The sequence below is a fragment of the Dysidea avara genome, chromosome 4 (genome assembly GCF_963678975.1).
Source record: "Dysidea avara chromosome 4, odDysAvar1.4, whole genome shotgun sequence".
In the NCBI taxonomy this organism is placed as follows: Eukaryota; Metazoa; Porifera; class Demospongiae; order Dictyoceratida; family Dysideidae; genus Dysidea; species Dysidea avara.
The window spans coordinates 33,137,437-33,164,569 of NC_089275.1; the positions used below are offsets into that span (position 1 = coordinate 33,137,437).

The following is a 27,133-nucleotide window of genomic DNA, read 5'->3' on the forward strand; positions in this document are numbered from 1 at the left end:
CTTTGTAGCTGAACTCTCTACAAGGTAATTTCTTCTAGCTGATCTCTCTACAGGGAGATTTGTTTGTAGCTGAACTATCTACAAGGTAACTTCTTATAGCTGATCTCTACAGGGTGATTTGTTCGTAGTTGAATTCTGTACAGGTGATTTGTTTGCAGCTGAGCTCTTTACAAAATGGTTTCTTTGTAGCTGAACTTTCTCCAAGGTAAGTTCTTCTAACTGATCTTTCTACAGGGTGATTTGTTTGTAGCTGAACTATCTACAAGGTAATTTCTTCTAGCTGATCTCTCTACAGGGAGATTTGTTTGTAGCTGAATTCTGTACAAGTGATTTGTTTGCAGCTGAGCTCTTTACAGAATAGTTTCTTTGTAGCTGAACTCTCTACAGGGTGATTTGTTTGTAGCTGAAATCCCTACAAGGTAACTTCTTCTAGCTGATCTCTCTACAGGGTGATTTGTTTGTAGCTGAACTCTCTACAGGTGATTTGTTTGTAGCTGAACTCTACAAGGTGATACTTCTAGGTGATTTCTCTACAGGATTCCTTGTTTCTAACTGAACTCTCAACAGGGTGATCTGTTCATAGCTGAACTTTCTACTGGGTGATTTGTTTGCAGCTGAACTCTCTAAATGGTGGTTTCTTTGTAGCTGAACTCTCTACAATGTGACTTCTTCTAGCTGAACTCTCTACAAGGTGACTTGTTTCTAGCTGATCTCTCTACAGGGTGACTTGTTTCTAGCTGAACTCTCTACAGGTGATTTGTTTGTAGCTGAACTCTCTACATGGTGGTTTCGTTGTAGCTGAACTCTCTACAAGGTAACTTCTTCTAGCTGATCTTTTTCACTGCATATTTGTTTGTAGCTGAGTTCTCTACAGGGTGATTTGTTTGCAGCTGAACTCTCTACATGGGAGTTTCATTGTAGCTGAACTCTCTACAATGTGACTTCTTCTAGCTGAACTCTCTACAGGGTGACTTGTTTCTAGCTGAACTCTCTACAGGTGATTTGTTTGCAGCTGAACTCTCTACATGGTGGTTTCTTTGTAGCTGAACTCTCTACAAGGTAACTTCTTCTAGCCGATCTTTCTACAAGGTGATTGAGTTTTTTGCAGCTGAACTCTTTACATGGTGGTTGCTTTGTAGCTGAACTCTCTAAAAGGTGACTTCTTCTAGCTGAACTCTCTACAGGATGATTTGTTTGCAGCTGGATTCTCTACGTGGTAGTTTCTTTGTAGCTGAACTCTCTACAATGTGACTTCTTCTAGCTGAACTCTCTACAGGGTGACTTGTTTCTAGCTGATCTCTCTACAGGGTGACTTGTTTCTAGCTGAATTCTCTACAGGTGATTTGTTTGCAGCTGAACTCTCTACATGGTGGTTTCTTTGTAGCTGAACTCTCTACAAGGTAACTTCTTCTAGCTGATCTTTCTACAGGGTGATTTGTTTGTAGCTGAATTCTCTACAGGGTGATTTATTTGCAGCTTAACTCTCTACAAGGTGACTTCTTCTAGCTGAACTCTCTACAGAGTGATTGATTTTTTTTGCAGCTGAACTCTCTACATGGTGGTTTCTTTGTAACTTAACTCTCTACAGGGTGATTTGTTTGTAGCTGAACTCTCTACAGGGTGATCTGTTCATAGCTGAACTCCCTATAAAGTAACTTCTTCTAGCTAATCTTTCTACAGGGCGATTTGTTTGTAGCTGAGTTCTCTACAGGGTGATTTGTTTGCAGCTGAACTCTACATGGTAGCTTCTTTGTAGCTCTACAATGTTACTTCTTCTAGCTGAACTCTCTACAAGGTGACTTGTTTCTAGCTGATCTCTCTACAGGGTGACTTGTTTCTAGCTGAACTCTCTACAGGTGATTTGTTTGCAGCTGAACTCTCTACATGATTGTTTCTTTGTAGCTGAACTCTCTACAAGGTAATTTCTTCTAGCTGATCTCTCTACAGGCCGATTTGTTTGTAGCTGAACTCTCTACATGATGGTTTCTTTGTAGCTGAACTCTCTACAAGGTGATTTCTTCTATAGCTGATCTTTCTACAGGGTGATTTGTTTGTAGTTAAACTCTCTACACGATAGATTCTTTGTAGCTGAACTCTCTACAAGGTGATTTCTTCTATAGCTGATCTTTCTACAGGGTGATTTGTTTGTACCTGAACTATCTACATGATGGTTTCTTTGTAGCTGAACTCTCTACAAGGTAACTTCTTCTAGCTGATCTCTCTACAGGACAATTTGTTTGTACCTGAACTCTCACATGATTGTTTCTTTGAAGCTGAACTCTCTACGAGGTGATTTCTTCTAGCTGATCTTTCTACAGGGTGATTTGTTTGTAGCAGAACTCTCTACAAGGAAACTTCTTCTAGCTGATCTCTCTACAGGGAGATTTGTTTGTAGCTGAACTCTCTATACATGATTTGTTTGCGGCTGAATTCTCTACATGATGGTTTCTTTGTAGCTGAACTCTCTACAAGGTAACTTCTTCTAGCTGATCTCTTTACAGGGTGAATTGTTTGTAGCAGAACGATCTACAAGGTAACTTCTTCTTACTTATCTCTCTACAGGGTGATTTGTTTGTAGCTGAACTTTTTACAAGGAAACCTCTTTTAACTGAGCTCTGTACAGGGTGAATTGTTTGTAGCTGAACTATCTACAAGGTAACTTCTTCTAGCTGATCTCTCTACAGGATGATTTGTTTGTAGCTGAACTATCTACAAGGTAACTTCTTCTAGCTGATCTCTCTACAGGGTGATTTGTTTGTAGCTGAATTCTGTATAGGTGATTTGTTTGCAGCTGAGCTCTTTACAGAATGGTTTCTTTGTAGCTGAACTCTCTACAAGGTAACTTCTTCTAGCTGATGTATCTACAGGGTCACTAGTTTGTAGCTGAATTCTCTACATGGTGGTTTCTTTGTAACTGAACTATCTACAAGGTGACATCTTCTAGCTGATCTTTCAACAGGGTGATTTGTTTGTATTTGAACTCTCTACAAGAAATCTTCTTCTAACTGATGTTTTAACAGGGTGAATTGTTTGTAGCTGAATTCTCTACAGGGTGATTTGTTTGTAGCTGATCTCTATACAGGTTACTTATTTCTAACTGATCTCTTTAATTCTGTTCAGGGTGACTGCTCTATTAGGATGACTGCTCTATTAGAGTATCTCGATCTCGCACTTGCTACACCAAGTTGGATTTCGTGTTATAACTCCGTGGATTTAAGTCTGATTCTTCTACACCATTGAAGAGCCTTTCTAAGATGATAACTCCATCTGTACAGCGATTTTGAAAGCATTACCCCAAGCGGTTTACCTGGTAGGCGTGGCAAGCATAATAATAATAATAATAATAATAAAATAAAAATATTAAAAATTAGCTAATCTCGATTGCGTAATTGTTACACACTGTTGATTTTTTCGCTGTATCTTCCTAGTTTTTAGCTCGATTTCTTTCAAACCACAAAAGGTTTGAGGTTCAATAGTTAACCTATTCACCCACCGATTTTCAGCTTCTTCCCATACGCGGTTTACCCTGTAGGCGTGACAACATATTGGTGTTATTTTTCGTGCATAATCGCTCATAACTCTTTGTCTGTTTATGGTATTCCAGCCAAAGTTGGTACCGAGATGCGCCTTTATACCCCCCTTCTGTGTGCCAAATTTCAAGGCAATCGGATAACGCGTTCGAGTTTTATAGCAGTTTTTGTAAGTGTGCGACAAGAAAAAGAAAAATAAGAAGAAGAAGAAGAAGAAGAAAAAAACGAAGAAACTCAGCCAATTTTTGAAGTCGCATATCTCGGGAACGCGCGAAGCGATTTCGCTCAAATTTGGAATGTAGAGTGCTGCAGTTGGGGGGCATGTCCACAGCAAAAATCGTCTTGTTTCATCAAGGAAGCACAGAGCTACGGAGGTGCGAAAATTGCGTTTTCTTTCTTCCTGTCAATATACTCACGGGTGTTACGCGCCGGCTTCTTGGGCCGCACGACACACTACCGTGTGTCTTGATATGGTTGGTGATGGGTAGTTATTGTCATTGCCAGCAGGTGGTGATGTTTTTTTTTTTTTTTTTTTTTTTGGTCTTCACCTTACAACTTGGGTCAAGGGCCCCACTTTAACTCTTTGCCCTGGGCCCCTTAATTTCTCTGGGCGGCCCTGGCAACAAACACTAGAATTGCGTGTATTTATATGGCTTCTCGTAGCGTAGCACTTGTTGCAGAGTAAACAATAAGCCAGAGCATAAAGAATCTAGCCGATCCGATTATCGGTACACCTCTAGTTATGGGTTACCATATATATGCAATTTGAAAAGGCTATAAGACCCCTTTTTGCAGACCGGGTCACATATATATATAAATCACCATCTAGCACTGTTCAGAATTCAGCATTACAATCACCCTGGGCTTAAAGGCACCCCCCTGCATCGATGCAAGTATAGTTTGAAGGTGAGCAGTTTGTTGTCTTGCGCGGAATTGCAAAATAAGGTTCAAGGTTTAGCATAATCTTTTTAAAAGTGGAGACTAGCATGTGATAGCAGCCTTGCATGGCTTCACACTTACCTGTTGTTATATTCTGGTGTATTCCATTTTATAGCAGCTTCAGTGATTGTAATTTTGATCAGAAACTATTTTATAATTTCTCTTTGTAGCTAGTATAGTGATTACATTGTGTTATATAATAATAATCATCCTTAGTGCTTACAATGTGACAAATATAGCTGAGCAGTGTCTAAACAAATCTATTTCAAAAATAATGTTGCTCTTACATTGTGTTATCTGATTGTTTCCGAAGTATGTGTTAATTGTGACTTGTGATGCCAGTGCTTACCATGTTGTAAAATATTACTAATTTTTCTAGCTAGTTATCCCTTAAAATGCATTAGGTACCTTTTCTAGCTAGTTATCCCTTGAAATGCAATAGGTACCTGTGTATACTTAGTGTTACTCATTACACACAGTTTTATTTGTGAATCACTTGCTTTATTCATGTAATATTCTGAGTGGTCAGTCTACAAAGAAGTGGTCACTTTTGAGAGGTTTTACCTAGTTCATATGCTGTTCTCCATAAATAGATATGTGGTGAAAATGTCATGTCATTATTAGTTTCCTATCTAGATTTAAGACACTTTGAATATTGTGTTTGGTGGCATGCAATATACATAAAAAGCATTGAAAATGCTGTACACAAAAATCATCACACTGTCAACTTCTTTTCCTTATATGTTTTGATAGGAACCACTGATTGAGGTGGGGTTTGTACTAAAATGACCCTGAAAAAAAGCACAATATTTGTCATACCGGAATGTTAATTATTTAATTTAGTTGGAAATCTCTACTTAAAGTAGTAGAGTAACTCATCTACTTTCTAAATATCCCTGGTTTATTAAATCAAATCCTTTTAATCACGAATTACAAATCAAATAAAATGAGACGTCACTGGAGTAATAATCGCACTATGAATTTAAGTATACGGAAGTAAACGGTGTTTGTAAAAGTATACGGTGAACATTTCCCGTATACGTGTCTCAAACAACGTATACTTAATCAAGTTTCCGTATACTTAAGTTTATGGTGCGATTATTACTCCAGTGACGTCTCATTTTATTTAATTTGTAATTCGTGATTAAAAGGATTTGATTTAATAAACTAGGGATATTTAGAAAGTAGATGAGTTACTCTACTACTTTAAGGTAGAAAACTGTTGATTGAATGCAAGTCTGATATGTAGACGGTGAGTGTCCGTGAATCGACTGTTTTTCCTATTATACGTATTAATCGGAAATGACTTTGCAGGACTGCTGCCACCAGACAAAGAAGTCGAAAAAGCTGATACTTGGTGCCCAAAGCCCCACAGCCTTGAACTATCTAAAGACATGAGTTGTTCAAAAATTCCTGTTGTAGCTCGAGTAATTGCGTCCGATTTTGGAGCCCGTTCCATATTAGGTGAGTTCCTCTACGTCTTTTACAACCTACAACGCAGCAAGAATTCACCATTATCACTGAGATTACCACTGAGACTCGTCTGTATCGCAATTACTATAGGTATAAACCTACAACTACGGGTATTTATAGCATTACGCGTGCCTCTTTGCCTTCGAAGATGGCGTATAGACGGGTTGCCTTTTTAAGGCGTGGTCGTTTTACCGTAAATTTTCCACATACTTTCCGAATTCGCTAAGTCAAAAATGTATTACGGCTAATGGAGAAAATGAACGTTTCGGTTAACTTTAGCAAGCAAGAGTTAGCCAGCCTTCAGAACAGAAAGTATGTTATAGAGAAAGGTTCGAGCTATAACATATCCAGCGTGTAAGGTGAAGGCTGAACGAGAAGATGCTTTTCTCTCAATCTCGGGTTTTGGGATAGCGATAAAACTCGCTGAAAACATTATTTGTAAGACTTTGCTACTACTTAGAATGATAGACTGGATGATTTTAACTCACCTTTTACCTTTGAAGAATCAAAAACGTTTGTCAAACTATTTTTAAAAATGGGTTTTTTGTTGACTTCTTGACCAACATTGTAATCATGCGTAAAACGGAAAGTCGCGTTTTCTCGCGTTACACAAGGGACACGCCCTAAATAGGCAACCCGTCTATAGCAACAGTAACCAGGACACACCCTCGTTTGCAAAACCTCTATGATGATGACACAAACAAACCAACAAGAGAATTTGGATTTTGAAAGTTTGGCCAAAGACTTCCTGAAGGCTAACGGAAATCTGGGGTACACGCAGCTTCAGGCTGAGGTAGGGAATTTATTGGACGATCGCAATCACACTAAGGAAAAACTGAACAAAGCAGTTACTCGATTCAATCGTTTCTACAAGGGGTTTACTTTTGTAAAATGTGTATTTAGTGGTGTTGGAATCATTGCAAAAGTCAGCATAGCCGTACTAGTATACCACTGGACACCTAAGACAGAGTCAGCCAGAAAAACGTCCAGTGATTCAAATTGGGATGCCACAATGATAGGAGTTGCAGTTGCCGCATGGGCTGGTGTGGTTGTTTGCGGAACTGTGTGGCGTATAGCCCATAATGATCACTGCAAGTTACAAGTAAAGGATGCCATGAACGCCATTAGAAAAGGCGATGCGTCTATGAAAGCCAGGCTGAGTGAATTCAAGGATCCAAACATACTAAATACCTTGTTGATTACTAGGGAAGAAAGAATAGATGTGAAGTATGTTCCAAATGAGGAATTTTTAATAAGATTATTTAAATATTTAACCAATCCTACAATGTCATCTGTGATTGCTGCGAATCCAATAGGTGGTGTTGCCACGTGGGTCATGAAACGAACAGTTACTGTCCCCGCAGAGCCTGAAATTGTAGAGCGTAATTCTCATGGACCAATTGCTACAACATGGCAATTTATAACTGGATCAGTGACAAAATTGGTTTCCAAAAATGTAATCCCACCCATTATGGCATTCTTTGTAACGTTTGATGTTATCGAACTGGTCAATGCCTGCAGTATACTTCTTAGTAGAAGTGAACGGTCAGAGTCAACAGTTATTAAAGATTACATTAAAACACTAGATAAAGAAATAGACAGACTTCAAAAATTCAGAGATGCCATAACTGATCATATCGCAAGAAAATAGGCACTGATTTAGCCGTATAGTTGAACCTCTTGTTACCTTATACATGTATACAGAAGGTCATTATAATAGTAACAGTAGTAGCTCAGTCATATTATATAAAGTGCTATACATACATAATTCATATAATGCATACAGTTATGCTACACGAATACAGTTATTATATGAAGTACTAACGTTGTACATTTTTGTGCTGTATATTATCATGATTGTCCAAACAGCTAAGTAAATTGTGTGATAAAGACAGTAGTGCCAGTACAGAAGGATTTCTGACTTACTATAGTGGTGTCTGGGGCATACTTCCCCAGGGAAATTTAAAATGTAAGTGTGCCATAATTGAATCTGGAAGCAATTATTGAAGTAACTAGCAAGTTGAAGGGGCAAAATAATAAGAAGTACATATTATATATATATATATTTATATATATATATATAATTACATACATGCAAACTCAAAGTTACATACACTTATGTGTTGTACATCTTAAGTTTGACTAAAAGTAACTCAAGACTGATTTTAATCTTAAGATAGTCATTTCAAAATTTTTCTTGGTCTACTGTTTGATTAAAAATTGCCTTACAATCCAACTAGTTTTAATTTATTTCTTACAGTCCACTATAAAATAGGATTACCTTAAAATCTGGCTATAAAACAAGGCTTATACTTTTCTGTAGTGCAGGCTGGCTGTTCTGGTGAAGTTTTGCAACTAGTCCAATCACCATGCATTTACAACTATAACCAAAAGTCATTTACAACTACACAACTAGCCCCCTTTTTAGCCCCCACCACATTTGCCCTACCATCACAGTTCTTTCCCGACCATCAAGTCCTGTCATACCATGACAAAAACTATAGCAGTGCGCAAACAGTTCTTGACAACATATACTATATTAAAGTACACATGTACCACATTGTAGAACCAATACCACCAGAGTGATAATTATCAGATGATCTATTTAGGGGAAATCTCTTGGAAAGTCCCTGAAACATCTAAAGTAGACTTTATGTATGTATATATATATATATATTTTTAAGGTTAATAAAAAGATAATAATATAAATCAATAATAAATGCTTAAACAGTAGGCAGAGAGGCAAACGCTGCCCAATCCTAGGATTGTTGCCATTACAGAAGCAGCATTGTCATATTGAACATCAATGGCAACCTTCTGAATCAAAAATTGGGTGGCCCTATTATCACCAGACTGTTTCATTACCTGGGAACTAATGAGCATGCACATGATCCCCAAGCACCTAGGGTCTCAACACATGAAGGAGAGAAGTGAAATGATAGAAGCAGAGAAGAATACTTTCTGAACTTAGCTGACTCTGCAGAGTTTGCCAGCCGGCTGGCACCACTTGCAGAAGTAGTAAGATAAATTAGATGGGGCCAGGGTCTCTGAACAGGTAAAATCCCAGAGCAAGGGTAAACCCCGTGACCAAGGAATCAATGACAAGCCATCTGGCCTCTTACCATCATTGCGACAAACACTGACTGGCTCCAAAACAGCAGGTACACCTCCAGACACCAGAGCACGACAAATAGTTTCATTCACCATGTATCATTATAATCAATTGGATTAAAAATCATACACACACGCCATATACACACATGAGCACACATCAGTATATACATACGTGACCTATTACATAATCACTATGCGCTACTACTACATCTCCCTTATGGGAAAGGTCAGTTAGTTCCAGTGGGAATCTTCCAGAAGCCTAGAGGGAGGCTTTAAAACTCTACCACTTCTAGTAATTGTTGTATCAGACTGAGATCTGACAGAGTCTCCACTGGAGGATTGTTCTATTTCGGCCGAAGTGTCACTAACTGGAGTTTCAGGTAAAGAATTCAAGTGTCTACAATTTCGTCTCAACATTCCTGAGTCTGTCACAACTTGATAAGATCATGGTGTAGATGATTGTACAACAGTACCTTCTGTTTGTTGATTAGTAATCCACACACGGTCTTCTGGGAACAAGGGACTTAACTCTCTGGTTCTGTGGTGATTATTATAATTTGACCTTAGTCGGTCCTGTCTTCTCTTTTCTTTTTCCTTTAGAGCAGAGTAGTCAGGAATAAATGGTTTCAATTGTGAGGGAGAAATGGGAACTGATGAATGTAATTGTCTGTTCATAAAGAGTTCTGCTGGGCTGTAACCGCATTCGATTGGAGTGCTTCTACATGCAAGTAGTGCTGCATAGGGGTCTTCAGACTTACTGAGAAGATTCTTAATAGTGTGGACAGCTCACTCGGCTTCTCCAATGCTCTGAGGAAATCTCGGGCTACTTGTGGTATGGACAAACTGATACCTCTTTGAAAAATTGGAAAATTCTGTAGATGAATATTGAGGCCCGTTGTCTGAAAACAATTGCTGTGGGATACCATGTCTGGCAAATATCGACTTGAGATGACAAATCACTTCTTCAGAAGTCTCATTTCTTAGCTTGCTGATTTCAATAAACTTGGAGAAATAGCCTATCACTAACAAGTACGTATCTCCTTTCCATTTAAACAAACCAGAAGCAACTTTTTGCCATGGTAGTGCTGGATGAGTAGATGGTATTAATGGTTCGGCAGGTTGGTTTTGGAACTCACAGCAAATAGGACAGCCATGAACAAGGTTCTCTAGTTGAGTACTGAGACCTGGCCACCATACAGACACTTTGGCTTTCTCATGACACTTTGAAATACCTTGGTGGCCTGTGTGCAACTTCTCTAGGATATCTGATCTAAGTTGTGCAGGTATGATGATTCTACTGCCTCTCATTAGCAAGTCATCCTGAAACGAAATTTCACCCGCAACAGGATAATAAGGTTTTACTATACCTGGTACATGTCTTTTATCCGGCCATCCATCTTTGCAGTATTTTACAAGCTGTTGACAAACTTCATCTTTGAGTTGGAATTGTTTGGTTTGATGAATACGTTGATCTGATGCTGGTAAATTCTCACACACTAAATTCACGTAAGCTGTAACTTCTTGATTGAACTGTTCATCAGTGAATGAAGAAGCCCTAACTGGTGCTTGAGATAAAGTATCAGCAGTTGAAAGGTCTTTGCCAGGTACATGTGAGATCGTAAATTGAAATCACATTAGTTGCATCTTGAATCTCTGAACACGGATTGGTAAATCGTCAAGATGTTTGGAACTCAACAGTGGAATGAGGGGTTTGTGGTCAGTTTGAACATGGAAGGTCTTGCCAAGTAAATAGTCGCTGAATCATTCACAGGACCAAGTGATAGCCAGTGCTTCCTTCTCAATCTGTGCGTACTTTTGTTCAGTAGGTGTAAGTGCTCTCGATACATACGCAACTGGCTGCCATGTTCCGGAAGGTTGTTTCTGAAGTAGGACTCCTCCTAATCCGAATGCTGAGGCATCAGCGAATGCAATGGTATCACGGTCTGGACTATACAGTGCTAGTACTGGACTGGAACTCTGCAATTTTGTCACTGCAGTAAATGCTTGCTCTTGAGGTGTATCCCATACCCAAGAATTCTTTGAGCTGAGCAGATCACGTAGAGGTTTGGTGACTTCTGCTAAACTGGGAGTAAATTTACCTAGTTGGTTTGCCATGCCCAGGAATCGTCGTACTTCTGAAGGAGAGGTGGGACTTTTCATCAATTGGACTGCTTCCACCTTCTGTGGGTCAGGGAGTATCCCAGCACTATCGACAAGTTGACCCAAAAATCTGACACTCTGTGTCGAAAACTGCATTTCTCCTTATTGAGTGTAACTTTGGCTTGCTTTAGACGTTCTAATACAGCAGTCAATCTTTTATCATGTTCATCTTGGTCTTGGCCATAGACAAGAATGTCGTCCATCATACATACCACACCACTCAGATCGTGCAATAACTCACTGATTCTCTTTTGGAAGGATTTGGGAGCAGAAGTAATTCCAAATGGAAGTCCGTTAAAGCAGAATCTTCCAAATGGAGTAATAAATGTAGTAAGTAAAGCTGATTCTTTCTGTAATGCTATCTACCAAAACCCCGAATTTGCGTTAAGTTTGGAGAATACTTTTGCTTCGCCTAACTGAGCAAGGATGTATTCCAGATGGTATGGGGTGTTGTTCCCTTAGGACACTTTCATTTAACTTGGTGAGATCAACACAAATATGTTTCTGCCATCTGGTTTTGGTACTACGACCATAGCTGTGCACCATTCGGTTGGTATGTCAACTTTTGATATAACCCCAGATTTCTCCATTCTCTCTAGCTCACTTTTGACTTTTGGCAGAAGAGGAAGGGCAACTCTTCTAGGCATTGTAATAGTGAATGGTCTGGCATTGTCACTCAGGCGGATTGTATACTCACCTGGTAAGGAGCCTAAGCCTTCGAAGAGTTCAGGAAATTTGGCTGGAATATCTAATGTTATGTTATTGACTCTGGACACTAGTTCAAGTGCCTCAATTGCTGGAAGCCCAATAAGTGCTTTGTGCAAGTCATGGATTACAAACACTTCTTGTTCCACTACTATGTTGTTATATTGCATAACACCAGTAAACTGACCACATACCTCAAGGGTCTTCTGGCATGGTCCACTCAAGGATCGACTACAGTGCTGCAACTCTACTCCATTTAATTTCTTGAAAATTGATTCAGGGATAACGGTTACATCAGCTCCCATGTCTATTTTGAAGTTAACATCATGGTTATTGAGAGATACTGTGACAGAACATGTAGGTTTGTTGGCAGTATTAGTTTCAACTGCTCCAAGGAAGTCATCAACACTGTCTTCTGTAGGACTAGTTGACTCAATCACGTTAACTCCTTTGGAATGACACACTACTTGGTAGTGACCTTTCATAGAACATTTCTGACAGACAGCTTCTCGTGCCGGACATTGTTGTCGACTGTGCAGTGGTGATTTTCCACATCTGGTACAAGTGTCCTTATGCACTGTTTGTGGCTGCTTAGGATTATCAATTGGTGGGGGTTGAGGATGTGTACTCTTCCTTACTTGTGATTTTTTGTACACTACTCTGTCTATGTTCGGAGACTGATCTGGACCTCGTATCACTGACTGTTGACGTTTCACTGCTTCACTGACAGGTAACAATTACTGCTCGCTTCAAAGTAAGCTCTGGGTCAAGTTGAAGTTTCATGGATACTTGCATGTCACGCAAGCCCACTACTAAGCGGTCTCGAATCATTTCCTCTCGAAGTGGTCCATAAGAACAGTTTTCAGCAAGTGTGTGTAAGGCTGTCACAAACTGGTCGACTGTCTCGCCATCTTGTTGGCGCCGGATATTGAATTTGGCGCGCTCGTGTATCACGTTTCTCCCCCTTGCAAAATGTTCGTCAAACTTTGTCTTTACTGGTTCGTATTTCTTTTTGTTGTCGTCACTCAGATCCATTGAACTCAATATGTCGTCTGCGGCATCGCCCATCGAATAAATAAGAGTGTTAACTTGCTTTGCCTCGTCTTTCGAGTGCAGTCCTGAAGCTTGACGGAAGCGTTCGAACTTACGAATCCATCGAGGCCACTCTTCGGGACGGTCAAAGTTGAAATTCTCTGGTGCGACAATCTGAAATGATGCCATGTCAAGTTCGTCGGTGTTTAATCTTTCTACAGTTCACGATGATAAAAATATCACTTAGTTCTCTTAGTTCCTTGAAGAAATCCCACTCGTTTCACCATGTATCATTAGAATCAATTGGATTAAAAATCATACACGCACGCCATATACACACATGAGCACACATCAGTATATATGTTCTATACCATATGCGTATTTTGTACCATACGCGTATTGTACATACCATATGCGTATACGCGTACGGTACAACCATACGCGTATGGTACGGAGAATCGTACCATCTGAGTATAGCTAACCTGGTATGCGTATAATATCAAGCAGAAGGTTTTTGCACTGCCGTACCTATTGACTACGCCTGATGGCACTCTGCTTTCATTTCTGTTCGGGGAACAGGGAGGGGGGAGGAACTAGTCTTTCTGTTCTGTGAAGATCGAGATACTCTAATAGAGCAATCATGATTATTATATAATTGCAAGACCTCCCACAGCGAGTATAAATGCAATATACAAATCAAAATATATAGCTACAGCTAACTAATTACAATTTTACAGTTCATTTATAAGAAGGTTGTTAAACACGGTGATAGATGAAGCTTCAAAAGTCTCTGGTTGCAAGTTGTTCCATATAGCAGTGGAAGGAAAGAAGCTGAATTTCTATGTGTCAATTCTAGTGAATGGCAGGGTAAGTTGATCTGATTATAGCTATTCTATTCTCTAGAGCTATATATATAAGTGATGAAACTGACATCTTGATTTAGGACAATATATGTGATCGAATTTGACAAAACAAGGCTTCCACACACATCCAATTTTCTGACTTTAACCAGCTGTAACTTGACTACGCAGCAAGCTATTAGCCTAAAATTTTCACAAAGTCCTTTCATAACATAGTACAATACTATGTCAAAATTTGAGACTAATGGCATACTCCTACATTGTGTTATGGTACCTCAAAGTCAAAAAAATGGATGTGTGTGGAAGCCTTGTTTTGTCAAATTCGGTCACATATGATAAAAACAATCATGAATTCATCACACTGTTAGTAGATCCAGTCTTGAATTGTGTTAAGTCCTGCTGATCTGGTAGGATCTGATGAAATTCTACATTGTCAAAACTAATAAAGGTCAATCATCTGGGTTGGAAGCTTTACGAAAAACATGATAACACCTAGCTGCATACGGTATAAGTCTGAAAAGTATAAATCAAAGGAAGGGGATTAGATATAATATGTCTTGATTTATACGTAGTCATTGGTGTATATCTAGCTATAACAATGTATCTCGTTGTCTGTTTAACATTTCATTTCATCAAAGCACCTGACAGTTCCACAAAATACATGCAATAGAGCCATCACCCATATAATTATGATGGTTTATGTATAAGCATGCACCTGTGGATTATTTTCTTGATGTCTTCTGACTTTTGTACATATTGATTTATTGCCTCGTCCTGCTGTCTACTACCTTATTTGTCATGGATTTCCATCTTGCATTTTTACAATAAATGACTTCATTTATCCACAGTGTAATTGATTTGAAAGTACACAAGCTGGTATACTGTATACGTTCTTTAGAATAGTTGAGTTAAAATGACCAGATTTGTGAAAAGGTACCTTTTCCACACATTTTACATACCAGCAAACAAAATGGTGTAACACTTGACTCCTTACACTGATAAACTCGCTCTTAGTATCAAAATGCAGATAGATACTAGTAGCTACTGTACACTCATGGATAATTGCATGCAGGCAATTATAAGGTATATGTTCAAAAACTTACGAAACTCCGAATTTCAAAATATGAATGGGTCAAATTTTGTCTGTGAAAAAGGTACCTTTTTGCAAATCCGGTCACAAATTATCTAGCTGTTGCATAGCAACTGCACACACTGACAACGTATGGTAAATTTTAATTTTTGTTTCTTCTTCCACACAGTACGTTGTGGCTGCAATTGCTACACATATATTGCTTCTTATTGGATTCATGATCCATTGTTGATACAATAAAAATTCAAAAACCAGGCCATTATTACAAATGCTACTCCTCCTTCATATCTATAATAGAGTTAATGATGTAATGTAATGATGTGACATGATGTAATATAATGTAATTTATGCATACCTGTAACATTAATATTGTGTACTGTAGTTGTAAGAGTTATTTGTTATTGTGTACTTTCAGTTATTGATTAATAATATTATATACAGTAGTCTGTTTTGCCTATAAATGGTCTGCCTACACTTCCCTACAATTAGAACAATACCCACACATAATATTTATGTGTTTACAAATACTCCTGAAGATAGTCAAAGATTAGTACAATAATTAAAAGCTATATAGATTGATATTACCCAAAACTCTACTAGGGGTTTCTCTATACTTGTATATATGAAATTTGTAAAAATGTGTTTGGGTTTAATTAAAGATGCCCATGCAATTATCCCTTCAACATAAAACAAGAGCAGTATGCTCCTTGTCTTACTCAGAAACCGAAATTTGAAGTTTGATCTTCTAATGCATTATTTAGGACAAAAGACATTGATTTCTTTTAGGCTGTAGAATTGTGCCAGCATATTGATATTCACGATATTTCAATGAATATAACTGGAATGCATAGTGATATAAACGCTAAGCCGGTAGAGGTAGCATTGTAGCTAAATATAAACATAAGATTTTGATATAATTATCCATATACTACATTCTGATTGGTTACAACATAGCAACCATATTAAATAATTTGCATCCATTGGCAAATGGAGCCAATTTTTTCAGGCATATATATATTATTTCATTAAATATTTTATTCTATTGTTGCTACATATAATCTATTGTTTACCTTTAATTTGTTAGTACACTAGCTTCCACTTAAAAATGGATATTTATGCCTGGTGGCACTAAAGGTGTGTCACAGTTGAGCAGACAATTTTAATCAGATGAGCTCGAGAAGTACAATGTATAATGATTGCTCAAACAGAGGAAGACCTGGAGAATGCTGATACAATAAGCATTGAGGGAGGTAGCAAAGAGATATATAACTGTAGAGAAAGTAATGTTTTTAGTTTGCAAATTAATGTAAATCTGCATGGCTGTAGCTTATAGCAATATTAGACATGCTATACTCTAAGACTGATGTGCATAGTAATTAATTGTGCAATAATTTTTTTTAAAACTGTAGTTCTGTTCGCTGAATCTTTGCTATTGAATGAGGCATGTGCATTGCCTGCTGAGATGAAGTAGGAAAACATAACATGGCAGAGATTTTATGGTGAGTTTATGAGTTCTAATGTATAGTTCAGTAATGAATGTATATTAAGTATAGCATTGTTTTATTATTGTTAAGTGCGTTGTATAGCTACTCGCTACTTACTGTCATGCTAGTGGATGGGAAGACAATGTGTTTAGCTACTCTTATCTGAATGTATACTCCTTAAAGTTAACAACATCCACATTAATTTGTGCTGTAGGTCCAGTGTGATGAATATATTATTTACAGTATGTATAAACAAGAAAAGTACGTAAACAAGAAATTGGATCCTCAAAAGAAGAAGGGTGTACATAGTATATAAAAATGCAAATACAGTGAGGAGCCATGTTGCACAACTGATGACACTTACGAAGTTCATTTTTCCAGTTATTAGCTTTGCACAAGCATGCAGTATAATTATGTATAATTCAGTTAGAACTTACTAGCTACCATTCATGTTGTAATTGCTCTCCTTGCTTATTTACCCAATTCTGTTGTAAATTGTCACACTTATACTGAATTGAGTATATTATAAGTGCATGCTTCTGATAGCTACTGTATAAAGTAGCATACATGCACAGTACCATTTATGTAAAGTTCTGCAGACAAAGTGAGATCATGTACATAAGATTTAGGTGCATTAGTATAGGACTATAGTGGGTATTGCATGGGCATGGCAAGGATAAAATGCATGCATGTGTGTGCTGATGAATAAATTTATAGTTACAGCTCAGTAGTAAACAGATTATTGTGTTGTGTTCTAAGTTTGCTCAGCTAGAAATGCTTGTAAAGACAGCCCATTGTAGCTAGGTGATGGCAAGGCTAGAAGATACTGAGAAAAGGCATAATACGCATATGGTACGTACCATACGCGTATGTCTATACCGTACGCGTATGGTACGGAAAATCGTACCGTACGCGTATGGTATGTACCATACGCGTATGGTATACATACCATACGCGTACGGTACAAAATACGCATATGGTATAGAACATATACACACGTGACCTATTATTTAATTTTTATTTATTTAATAATGCTTTAAAGCACAAGTGCTGAAGGTCTGTAGGGACACCTGGTCCTACAGCCTGCTCAAAGACTTTAGCTACTTAGACTTTAGCTATTTAAGGTGTGTTTGAAAAGTTGGAGGAAGGAGAAAAATCCATGACTGGACCTAGGTAGCCTTGAACCTGCAGCTGTCCAATTTAAGCTCGAACGTTTACTGGAGTCTGCCAGGTGGTCAGGATGTTTTCTCCTTGTTATTTTCATGTAATTATATCCATAGGAATTCTAGAGAGTAACTCATTATCTCTAAGTACCCCGTATTACATAATCACTATGCCCTACTAGCTACTAGAGATGTCCAACTAAACTAAATAATTAACATTCCGTACATTCATTGGTATGACAAATATCGTGCTATTTTTCAGGGTCATTTTAGTGCAAACCTCTCCTCAATCAGTGGTTCCTATCAAAAGATATAAGGAAAAGAAGTCGACAGTGTGATGATTTTTGTGTACAGCATTTTCAATGCTTTTTATGTATATTGCATGGCACCAAACACAATATTCAAAGTGTCATAAATCTAGATTGAAATCTAATAACGACATAAAATTTTCACCACATATCTATTTTATGAAGAACAGCACATATGAACTAGGTAAAACCTCTCAAAAGTGACCACTTCTTTGTAGACTGACCACTCAGAATATTACATGAATAAAGCAAGTGATTCACTAAGAAAACTGTGTGTAATGTGACACAGGTACCCAATACATTTTCAGGGATAACTAACTAGAAACATCAGTAATATTAAGTAACATGGTAATTACTGGCATCACAAGTCACAATTAACACATACTTTGGAAATATGACTTTTATATTTATTTATTTATATATTATAATGTGCAGAACCTCAAAAAGAGTGTGTGGCACAACATTACAAGTGGGTGAGTTGTGGGGAAGGGGGTGTGACATATTACAAAACAGTTCGTACATACAGTCATGTTAATATAAGTGTTCTTTTGAAGTGATCTAGAGTTGGAGAGTTAATGGTTTGCTGGCTAAGGCTGTTCCACAATCTGATGGCTGACGGGAAAAAGGAATATAAGTGAGTGTTAATTCTTGAGTAAGGAAGCTGATAGCAGAGCCGATGATGGCGAGTATGGGAGGTGCAAGGGATAAGAGATTGGTTGCAAGGCATATTTATCAAGTTATTAGATATCTTATACATCATTGTAGCTTTTATGCATGCTCTTCTATTTTGTAGACTTTTCCATCCAAGGTTGTTAATAAGGTTAGTTACACTAACAGACCAAGAGTAACTGATCGTAACAAATCTACTTGCACGCCTTTGAATCTTTTCCAACATTAGGATATCTTTTTGAGTATGGGGATCCCAAACTGTGCACGAATATTCTAGAATTGGTATAACTAAGGATTTGTAACAGGATTCCTTGATGTGGGGTGGACAGGATTTTAAATTTCTATGCAAAACTCCCAAGACAGAGCTTGCCTTTTTGGAAATATTGGAGATGTGCACTGACCAGTTCAGTCTCTCATTAATGGTAATTCCTAGGTATTTAACTGATGAAACTTGTTTTATAGCTGTACCATCCATTCTATAGGTTATGGTTAATGGTGAACGTTTGTTTGTGATGTAAAGAAATTCGCACTTGTTAAAGTTAAACAGAAGTTGCCAATCCTTGGACCATTTGACCAGTCTGTTGATGTCATCCTGGAGAAGGTTTTGATCATCTCTGGATTCGATTTTGCGATATAATAAGATATCATCAGCATATAGTTTGATTTTGGAGGCTATATTTAGGGGAATATTGTTTACAAAGCATAAAAAAGGAGGGGGGCTAAAACAGTTCCTTGGGGTACACCAGATGTTACCATGGAAGAATTGCTACTTGTGCCATCTATTGTTACTTTTTGACTTCTATTATAAAGATAGTGCTTGATCCATGACAAGAGGGGCCTCTGATCCCATAATGTGATAGTTTATTGCATAGTCTGGAGTGTGGAACTCTATCAAAAGCTTTTGAAAAGTCCAGAAAAATGCAGTCCATTTGTGCATTATCATTGAGGCAGTTGACTAAATCATCTATGGTTGTTATCAGTTGAGTTTCACATGATTTGCCTGCTTGAAAGTCATGTTGTTCTTCAGCCAGAATGTTATAGTTAGTTAAATGTGAAAAGATACAGCTGTAAACAATATGTTCAAGAATTTTACTACAAATTGACGTTACGGAGACAGGACGATAATTGCAAGTCTGAGTACGGCTGCCCTTCTTGAAGATGGGAATTATGTTTGCAACCTTCCAGTCATCTGGTAGAAACCCTTGGGACAATCAGATAACAAAATGTAAGAGCAACATTATTTTTAAAATAGATTTGTTTGGACACTGTTCAGCTTTATTTGTCACACTGTAATTACGCACTGGGTATAATAATTATTATATAACACAATGACATCACTATACTGCAAAGAGAAATTATAAATAGTTTCTGATCAAAATTACAATCACTGAAGCTGCTATAAAATGGATCAAAACAGCAGTAAATACACCAGAATAAAACAACAGGTAAGTGTGAAGCCATGTAAGGCTGGTATCACATGCCAGTCTCCACTTTTGAAAAGATTATGCTCAACCTTGAACCTTATTTTGAAATTCCGCGCAAGACAACAAACTGCTCACCTTTAAACTATACTTGCATCAATGCAGGGGGATGCCTCGAAGCCCAGGGTGATTGTAATGCTGAATTATGAACAGGCGATTTACCTTTACAAGGGCCATATTTCCATCGTAATCCAACATAAATCGTCCTCCAATCAAAAAACACATGGAAAAATCGAAATCAGCATATTTATACGGTTTGTCCAGAACCACTTTCTTCGTCCTCATCAGCAGCAGATTCACGCGGAAACACTCGGAAACTTCGGCTATCACCGGTGCTACATTCTTCTAATTAGAATTACGTACGCACTTATTTGTATGGGTTCCCTATGGGGATTTTATTTCTCAAACTTTAGTTTGCTGTTTTCAATAAATACCACATGGATTTTAATCCAGTAAAGTGCATTACGAAGTACGAAGCATTGGCTACCATTAATTGGAACGGCAGCTTATGAAACGTTTATTGAAGGTGTATAATTTAAGTAGCAATAATATGTATGAAAAATTGGTAGTTTGGAAATCGCTACTACTATAACCACAGCGTAATACGCCTTCAAGACAAACCGCCGTGAGTTCCAAAAACATCAACTTTACTTATAGGGTTTCCAATGTAAAAATTCGACATCTTCAAAATAATTTGCTAACTGCTGTTACATGTTGGACTAACTCTCACTTGAATATAGCTGCTGTGCCGATAAATTCCATAGCCTTCTTGGGGTAGAAATCGATCGAAACATCTGCAAAATCTGAGATTACGAGCTGTAACTCTCAGAAGCCTTGATCTTTTATCGAAATACTGGAGTTTAACCTTCCTCTGTGAGTAAACCTTCACCTAAAAGCATTGGCAGCTTGATTGGTGAGGTAGGTTTCCTGTCGCTGCATCATTTAAAATTTTCGGCTACAGAAATGGGTTTTCGTATACGGACATCAAACGAATAATAGCCCAAACTTCCTCACACCACAGTAGTAATCATCCATTGACCAAAAAGTCACATACGAAGTATGGATAAAGTTGAACATTTCTAACCATCTGGGTGAGCACGATATAAGCGAGGATATAAGTGAAATAATTGTTAAGAATTAGATCTACACAATAGTCTTGAGCGTTCCTTAAACAATTTGAATTGATGCCCCCTGGTACTAGATCTTGAGTACGTATATATATCAGTAAAATCGGTGGTGAAATAATTGTTAAGAATTTTTGAAAAGAAATATTAGATCACCTCTCAAAGAAATATTAGAGAGGTGATCTAATATTTCTTTGAGAGGTGATCTAATATTTCTTTTCAAAATTCTTAACAACTATTTCACCACCGATTTTACTGATATATATACGTACTCAAGATCTATTACCAGGGGGCATCAATTCAAATTGTTTAAGGAACGCTCAAGACTATTGTGTAGATCTAATTACTTTATCAATAGAATCACCAACAATTGGAATAGTTTGCCTAATTATGTTGTAAATAGTTCTTCGATTAACACTTTTAAATCATTATTAGATAGTCATTTAATTGATTCAAGATTTATTTTTGTATAAGTCATTTAATTGATTCTAGAGTTATTTTTGTATAATTACTGCATTGATCGGGTATGCAGGCTGTGCCTTTACCCGTATTTAATCATAATCATAATCATATAAGGCAAATTTTGCTGGAAACCACATATTGAATGCACATCTTGTGTTTTCTGGAAGATTGTTCCATAATTTAATAGTTGAAGGCAAGAAGGAGATAAGGTACATGAGTGTCAATCCTGGCATATGGTGTTCTCTCTTCCTGGTGGGCATACCTACTTTCCGGAACGGGACGGGACGGAACAATTCCGGAAAATGCTTCAGTACTACTTTACGGGATGGGACATAAAAAATAACGCTCTATTGGACTATCCTTTGAACTGACAGATTGAGCGACCTCCATGTACCAATAGTTGGGCCACCACTACGCCACATCTACCGGGAATGTAGCCTCGGTAGCTGCTTCGCTAAAATATAACTCAGCGCGGGGCGCGTGGAATAACATGGATAACGAAGCACGTGTTGACACCTGCAGGTGTAAATTATGTACATGGCCACTGCTACAGCAAACATGATCAAGCAACGAACATAATGTGATATTATGGAACCTACCGTTCCTGTTCCTTACTGTAGAAGCCGTTGTACGCCCTATACCATAGATTATCGATTATAATCTATGCCTATACTACCGACGAAGCGGCCAGGGATTCTTCACGGAATTAGTGGAAGTGACTGGGGTTTGTTGCACACCAACAGTCAAACCAAAAGGCGGAGATGTGTTAATATATGTTGCTCAAAGCGAGAGACACATAAGTAAGTAGCTTGCTAGTTGTGTTGGTGGCTGATTAACCCAGCATCGTATCCCACTAGACAAGGTGCATTATGCACACATCATTAAAAATTATTTCATTGTCCTAGCTAAGCAAGCAGTTATCAACTTATGTTGATTTAGCAAGAGTTCATAACATAAGACCAGGTAAAGTTGATTGCTAGTTTCCTGTTTTGGGTTTTTTTTAAACAGATGCGGGTAGGAGATACATTTTCTAAACGTATGTAGGCGGGCTGGAGGTATTGAATAAAAAATCAACACTGCTAGAATAGAGTGCAGATTGTTACACAACAAAATGAGCATATCTACATAGAACTTTATTTAGGTACCATTTAAAAATGACATGCAAGAACAATAGCTGAATTAGGAGTCAAATGTCCAATAGATTATCTGCAGGTGTAGGTGACCTCCCTTGTTTCTTTAATTTTTATTTCTAAAATCCCAAATTTTTTTTGTTTGTTTGCATTTTAAATAACATTGCAGTGCCTAGTGAACCTATGCATAAAGAAAGAACAGTGCCAGACTTCGTATTTTTGTCTGAATGCATGCCTCTACTATCAAATACTGACTCAAAAGTGACTGGCCATTCACACTCTCCAGCTATCAACCTCCTTTTGTGACAGTGTTACAAATGATATGGACAATTTTCATTTATAAAAACATAAAGAATCTATCTCCACAGGCACTACCACCAATCAACCAACCAACCATCAAATTGTGCTGGCATGATTGATGCAGGCCTACTGCTGCTCCATTTTACATAGTGGATATGATGAATACAATACTCCTCATATTGTTGTATACCTCAATGGACTATTATGTATGCAAGCCCTTGGCCTTTCAACCTTGTAAATTGGTAACCAAATACCGATACAGAGTGATAGAGGAGCTAATTGTATTTTTAGCTATACGATAGCTTTTAAATCATCCCAATCCCAATATTTTATCACCAGCAATCAAGATTGTGGAATCCTTTACCAAGTCCTGTGTAATAGATGTGAGATGCCCAGAATAGCTATAGAAATTTTGTGTGGGACACCTTAATTCTTTAGCCACATACTTATGTGCACTATCAGTCATACTGAGCTGGTGAAGCTCAGTATAGCTATAAATGAATAACATATCGGATCAGATTTACACAACACATACTTACTTATGTGTCTCTCACGTATGAATGGCGGTGTACCTGCTAAGGTTACTCCCAACTCCTTCAGTTGAAGAATTGTTACTGCTGTACCGTATGTGTATGTCGTGTACCTTGTGCCAGCAATAAGGCATAGGGATTTTATTTATTTATTATTTATTGTTTGCTTTACAGCATACATACAACAAGATACATACAGTATAAACATTAGTAGTCCTTAAAATCTAGTGTATGCTGAAGGTCTACTGGCACTGGCATCCAGTGCCAGTGGCCAGGAGTAGGTAGTTATTAAGATTAGTTATAGTTACTTATATCATATTATATAAACTCATTTAAAGCAAGGGTTACTAGATGATCAAAGTTGGGAGGTTTGGGGGGCTTATTACAATTACAACAGGGACAAACAAAAGAAAAAGTGCACGTGTTGTCAGGATCAAAATTTAGTTCAAAATGATTCCATAGAAAGTTTGTAAGTTTGTACTTGATAATAGGTAGGCTAAGATTGTAATTTATTATTGGTAAAACATTCCATATACGAGAGAGTCTGTTGAAATAGATTCTGAAGTTGCTGCTGAAACATTAGTACTTCTTATGTGTTGCAGTTTATAGCTAGCTAGATCCTGATCATGTGTTTCCTGAAGTGAATTTAATAATATTATAGTCAGTGATATTAAATGCATTTTTAGGAGTTTTAAGTTTTTTTTACTTTATGTCACAGATGTCCAAAACATACATTAAAGGCAAAATTTTGAGCTCAAGTAATCGAGATTTATATTTGCTGGTATAGTCATTCAATATGTACTTCATTGTGCGACGCTGAAGCTGTTCTAGTTGTTTGATATCTTTTAATAAATATGGTTTCCATAGTGTTGAACGAAACATTAATTGGGATCTGACTAGTGATATATAGATGTTTCTTGGTTTATGTTAGTTGAAACAGAACGTCGTAATAATCCTAACATCCGATAAGCCTTTGATATTATGTGTTGGTGGTGGGGTCTCCAGTCTAAATCTGATGAGATAATGATACACAGATCTCTATGAGTAGTCACTTTAGATATAACATTGTTGCCTATACAGTAGGATGTTTGCAGGTGAGGTTTAAAGGACATGGATGGCAGGTTCCATAAAGTTATTCGATCAGGATTAACTGATGACCTCTCATCTGTATTAAATCATAATCATTCGTTTCAGCTGTGCCATGTACTCTCTTAGCTAGCACCTGCAGGTGTGAGCAGGTGCACAGCACGTGCTTCTTTATTTCACGCGGCCTCGCACTGCGTTATATTTTAGCGAAGGAGCTACCGAGGCTACATTCTCTGTAGATGTGGCGTAGTGGTGGCCCAACTATTGGTACATGAAGGTCGCTCAATCTGTTAGTTCAAAGGATAGTCCGATAGAGCGTTATTTTTTTACGTCCCGTCCCGTAAAGTAGTGAATGTAGCATTGTTCCGTCCCGTTCCGGAAAGTATAGGTATGCCCCTTCCTGGTGGATGTGGACATTGGAATTAATGATATAGATTGGACAACAATGAGATCATTAATTGTCTTGGCTTTGAATCACGTAAGTGTATTCTAATGTTTTTACGTGTTTCATGACTGCCCCATAAACTTTAGTTATATAGTTGGCCACATTGTGATATATACAGTGTTGGAAGTAACGCGTTACTTATTATGTAACGCGTTACGTAATATTATTACTTTTGTGGTAACTAAGTAATATGACGAATACGCTATAAAAACAGGTGTAATATACTACTCAAGTTACTTTAATATAACGCGTTACCTAAGTAATATAGTTACTGTAACGAGTCTAATATTACGTAATATTATTACTACAAGTAACCAGGGACCCGCCGATTATGCTGGCATAATTTTGAGCATAATAGGTACCTAAAAGCATTGAGCATAATTCCAGCATAATAGGTTAAATATTTGTACGATAGTGTAAATTCTTGCTGGAAAAATGACAATTGTAAAATAAGATCGATATACTCTAATAGAACAATCATCAAACTGACTGTTCTATTAGAATATATCGATCTTTTCCCTTACATGCAGCAAGAATTTATTATTTGTGTTCCAGCCACTCATTTATTTCTTTCTATACAGTGTTAAACTAGTAGCAAAGCATATGAACTAAGGCATGAACATTAGCATAATCGAGCATAATAGGTAAATATTAAGCATTAATTTAAGCATAATAGGTGAATTTTTGAGCAGTGCAGCATAGCATAATAGGTAAAATTATGAGCATAATCGGGGGGTCCCTACAAGTAACGAAGTTACTAATCTCATTAGTAATCCACTGAGTAACGCCTAACCACAACGAAGTAATGAAGCCTACTGAATGAAGCTCATTCATCAACTTCTTACTTATAATCAAGATTTGCACATTGTCTCCAACAACGCAATCATGTCACATGATAAGGTGGTAGTTTCACACGTGACAGCTTAAGGCTGTGGACACAAAATAATATAATATGTAATATTATTATAGTTACTTTATTTTATGGGTAATATGTAACTGTACAATGCAAAAACCGAAGTATAAACTTTGTACCATATTTGGTATAAATGGACGGCCACAGGGGTCATACCTTTTTTGAGAGTAACCCTTGTACTTTTAGCCCCATTGGTATAAACTTTATACCACCGAATTATGGTAACCTTTATACCCCTCAATTACTATTATGACCTTAATTTCAAAATGCTTATTGTATGTTATAAATATATGTGTACAAATGTCTTTACAGGTGTACAGAGACATATATTTGGTCATATCGACTCATATGTCCACCACTCATATCAGTCACAGAAGAGTTCTATATGTGGAGTACATCATCAGCTTCATATTGGATCCTATATGATGTATCAAACAAAATGTGACATCTTTGCATGCGTGCAGTATACACTTACGTTTCTGTCATGACAAATACCTGTGAACAAAGCATTCATTTTTTCCAGTAGCCACTGCAGATTCAGTTTGCTGCATGTAATCACCATGATGACCATGAGTCGTCCTACATTTAAATTTAGAGCAAAAAATAATAACCAAACAGTAAGGATATACTAAACTTGCCTGTGTATAGCACAAGATAGCTATTCCAGTCAACCAGTTCTCCTATCAGTTGGTATATTGTAACGAGTCATATCCTACATTAGAGACCCTGACATAAAAACCAAACAGTTAGAATACTAACTTGCCTGTGTATAACACAAGGTAGCTATTCCAGTCAACCAGTTCTCCTATCAGTCGGTGTATCGTAACAAGTCATATCCTACATTGGAGAACCTGGCAAAACTAAACAATAAGAATAGTAACATGCCTGTGTATAACACGATGTAGCTCATCAGGTCAACCAGTTCTCCTATCAGTCAGTGTAACATAACAAGTGATATCCTATGTACACAATGACCAAGAGACACCCTACATTTTAGAGCAATAAATAATAACCGAACAGTTCGGATACTAAATTTGCCTGTGTATAACACAATGTAGTTTATCCAGTCAACCAGTTCTCCTATCAGTTGGTGTATTGAAACGAGTCATATCCTACATTAGAGATCAGACCCTGA

At 37.5% G+C, this 27,133-nt stretch overlaps 1 protein-coding gene and 2 long non-coding RNA genes across 3 annotated transcripts in view; 1 reads left to right on the plus strand and 2 right to left on the minus strand.

Annotated features, from left to right (window-relative positions):
* Window positions 1–11,689: 11,689 nt before the first annotated feature.
* LOC136253771 (uncharacterized) lies at window positions 11,690–13,142 on the minus strand. Its single transcript, XM_066046429.1, has 2 exons — window positions 12,711–13,142; window positions 11,690–12,622 (listed from the first exon to the last, which is right to left on the minus strand). Exons 1-2 carry the CDS (start codon window positions 13,140–13,142, stop codon window positions 11,690–11,692), a joined length of 1,365 nt encoding a protein of 454 aa, XP_065902501.1.
* A 5,153-nt stretch (window positions 13,143–18,295) lies between these two features.
* Window positions 18,296–18,865, plus strand: LOC136254517 (uncharacterized). The gene is made up of 3 exons (XR_010700533.1): window positions 18,296–18,331; window positions 18,413–18,492; window positions 18,652–18,865. It is a non-coding gene; the product is annotated as an uncharacterized lncRNA (long non-coding RNA).
* Window positions 18,866–26,342: 7,477 nt separating this feature from the next.
* LOC136254754 (uncharacterized) overlaps window positions 26,343–27,133 on the minus strand; it is a 29,973-nt gene continuing 29,182 nt past the window's right edge. Inside the window, exons 3-4 of the long non-coding RNA XR_010700727.1 lie at window positions 26,474–27,110; window positions 26,343–26,416 (exon numbers count right to left, since the gene is read on the minus strand). This is a non-coding gene — a long non-coding RNA (uncharacterized lncRNA). The remainder of the gene's footprint in view (window positions 26,417–26,473; window positions 27,111–27,133) is intronic.